Source organism: Scardinius erythrophthalmus (genome assembly GCF_964197995.2).
Source record: "Scardinius erythrophthalmus genome assembly, chromosome: 13".
NCBI lineage: Eukaryota > Metazoa > Chordata > Actinopteri > Cypriniformes > Leuciscidae > Scardinius > Scardinius erythrophthalmus.
The window spans coordinates 25,490,085-25,492,897 of NC_138233.1; the positions used below are offsets into that span (position 1 = coordinate 25,490,085).

General features: G+C 44.7%; 1 protein-coding gene across 1 annotated transcript; it reads right to left on the bottom strand.

The window, feature by feature from the left end:
• Positions 1-516: 516 nt before the first annotated feature.
• On the bottom strand, positions 517-1,608 carry drd1a (dopamine receptor D1a; the record flags this gene model as incomplete). The annotated part of the gene is made up of 1 exon (XM_081382494.1): positions 517-1,608. The coding sequence occupies one exon, from the start codon at positions 1,606-1,608 to the stop codon at positions 517-519; it is 1,092 nt and encodes a 363-aa protein (XP_081238620.1).
• Between the last annotated feature and the right edge of the window lie 1,205 nt (positions 1,609-2,813).

Below are 2,813 nucleotides of genomic sequence, written 5' to 3' on the forward strand. Positions count from 1 at the left end.
ATTGCAAATGCCTGAAATGGTCATTTATTCAGTGATACTTCAGATATATTAATGGAATGATATACATTGAGACCATATTCTCCACTCATTTGCAGTAAACACACAACATTTGTTCCAGTGAATTGCAGTTTTGCCCAGCTTCACACATATTATTACTGTACAGTTTCTTTCAAATGAAAAGAAACATTCAAAGAAACATCTATATTTCTTTTGATAAAACATTGCTTCTCTAATTTCTGGCAAGTCACTTGTGGATTCGATAATCTGTTGAGTATACTGTCTAAAATAGACACCGGGAACACACAGACCACCCTCGCGTCATTCTTTGGTGAAGAATAGCTTTTTATAGAGATTAGCCCTGCTTAAGGGACGTGGCGACTGCTTTCTCTGCTCTCCAGCACAGCAGGAGGGCTCTCTTCCCAGAGTCTTAATCCCAAATCCATTTCCCCCCCTTTTTTTTTGCCTTCCTTGGCAAAGCATTGATGTGACATGGGCTCACACGTTGAGCGTTGCTTTTCAGTTCTTGTTCAGGCTCGGTGTCTCCATGCTAGTGGTTCCTGGACAGAGTCTCTGGCACCCCAAAAGGATGGCAAAAGCTCGGCGAAAGTCGGCATTGAAGGCGTATATGATGGGGTTGAGAGAAGAATTGGCCCATCCGAACCAGACAAAAACATCAAATGTTGTTGGACTGATACAGGGGAGACCAGTCGAAGTGCTCTTACAAAATGGCACGATGCAGTTCAGGATGAAGAACGGCAACCAGCAGCACACAAAAACCCCCATTATAACGGACAAGGTCTTTAAGACTTTCGTCTCCCTTTTGAAGGACAGTTTGAAGGAGCTTTCGGACTCCACGTTGGAGCTGCCGCCCATGCTGTCATGGCGGATCTTGGCGTTCTCCGCAGCTCTCTCCAAAGCGGAGATCCGTCGGATCTGCTTCTGGGCGATTCTGTAAATCTGAGTGTACGTTACAATCATGATGGCGACTGGAATGTAGAAGCTGATGAGCGAGGAGGAAATGGCATATGTTCGGTTGAGGCTGGAGTCACAGTTCTCCGTCAGCAGAGCCCTGTGAGAAGCGTTGACCTCTGGGAAGCTCACTGGCTGAGCATTGTGCCATTTGAGCTGCACTGGGATGAAGGAGATGAGCACAGACAGGGTCCAAGTAATGCTGATCATCACAAAGGCCACCCTGGGAGTCATCTTCCTCTCGTAGCGGAACGGGCTGGAAATGGCCCAGTATCGGTCCACGCTGATAACGCAGAGGTTCAGGATGGAAGCTGTGGAGCACATGATATCGAAAGCGATCCAAATGTCACAGAAAGCACCAAAGGGCCAGAAGCCGGCTACCTCTGTCACAGCCTTCCAGGGCATGACCAGGATGGCCACCAGCAGGTCTGACACCGCCAGTGAGATGACAAAAAAGTTTGTGACTTTAGAGCGCAGGTGGCGGAATTTTGTGACAGCTGCACAAACCAGTGTGTTCCCGAGTAGGGTGGAGAGGATTAGAATGGAAAGAAAGCAACCTGTCAGAACCCGCCTGGACTGGTCACTTTCCATGAAACCGCTGTCAATTACAGTTGTCAAGTTCAGATCCATCACTGCCATAATGATGTGCATTAAAGATCACCGCATCGTGAGAACTAGACGTGAACTGTTCGAGCACTTCATCTTAGAGTCCGTAAGACCTGTCACACTTCAGGTAATGTTGACCGTGTGTTCTAATTAAGACATTTTCATACCAAAGTTAACATTTCCAGTTCATGCTCCATTACACAAAAGATTTGTCCTGCGTTCCAGTTTGGAAAGTGCCAAAAAAGTCATTCAGTTCAGGATTACTGTCATGCCGGTTGATATCATAATATCAGTGATTCCATCAAAACTGTTCAGATAAGTTCATCTAATCACTCTGCACATTGTTTTTTAGCGTTCCCTTATATATTTGAGTGTGATCATGTATGAGTCCTTATGTCATAAGAGGACGTTTTAGATTCCAGTGAGCAATAACCGGTTCCTGCAGTTCTGTTAGTCAAACAAAGGGACAAAACTCATATTACAGGAGTAAATACACAAAACAGCTATTATATCCTCTATGATAATTAAGAAAAACACCTTATCCTCACCTGTTAGACAATACCGAAGAGCTTCTTTTGAGCTTAAAGCTGCATTTATCCGAAAAATGTTGCACAATTTGCTCTTTGAAACATCGTGTCCGTAAAGAACGATTCACTTAAATAAACTAGAAAGAAAACTTGTTTGGTGTAGCCTACGTCCTCCTCGATGAACGACTGTAACGCACCCTCATCCTGTCGAAGATCAGGTGTTATTCCATCAGGATGCCCGAGCAGCATGAGCTCCCTCCACGCGACGAATGCGCGTCGTGTTCTTGCTGCGCGAGCGTGGCGAGATTGGTGAGACCCACGTCGCCGAGTGACAAGACAAATACATTTAACACCGAGATGTGTCGTGTCCGATGCCCGAGGGTTTCGACAAATTACTCTAACAGTAGGTCATCCAGTTTCTAGAGTCAATGCTGAAAGAAAGAAAAACACAGGGGTCACAGTGAAGTGCACGTGAGCGATGCGCTCCTAACATTACGATCCTATTACGAGCCTGAACGATTCTTGATCCGTTCATCTTAATTAAATCTTTACTTTATGGTCAGGCTATTAATTACATGACTAAGTTTCTTTATTGTTGTTATCGCTTTCCACTAAAGTAGGCTTCTGTATGAATGAATTGCTATGAGTGCTGCAGATTTTCACTAATCTTCACTTAACCGAAATTAAAGAGATAGCGTACCTGAATTAAAG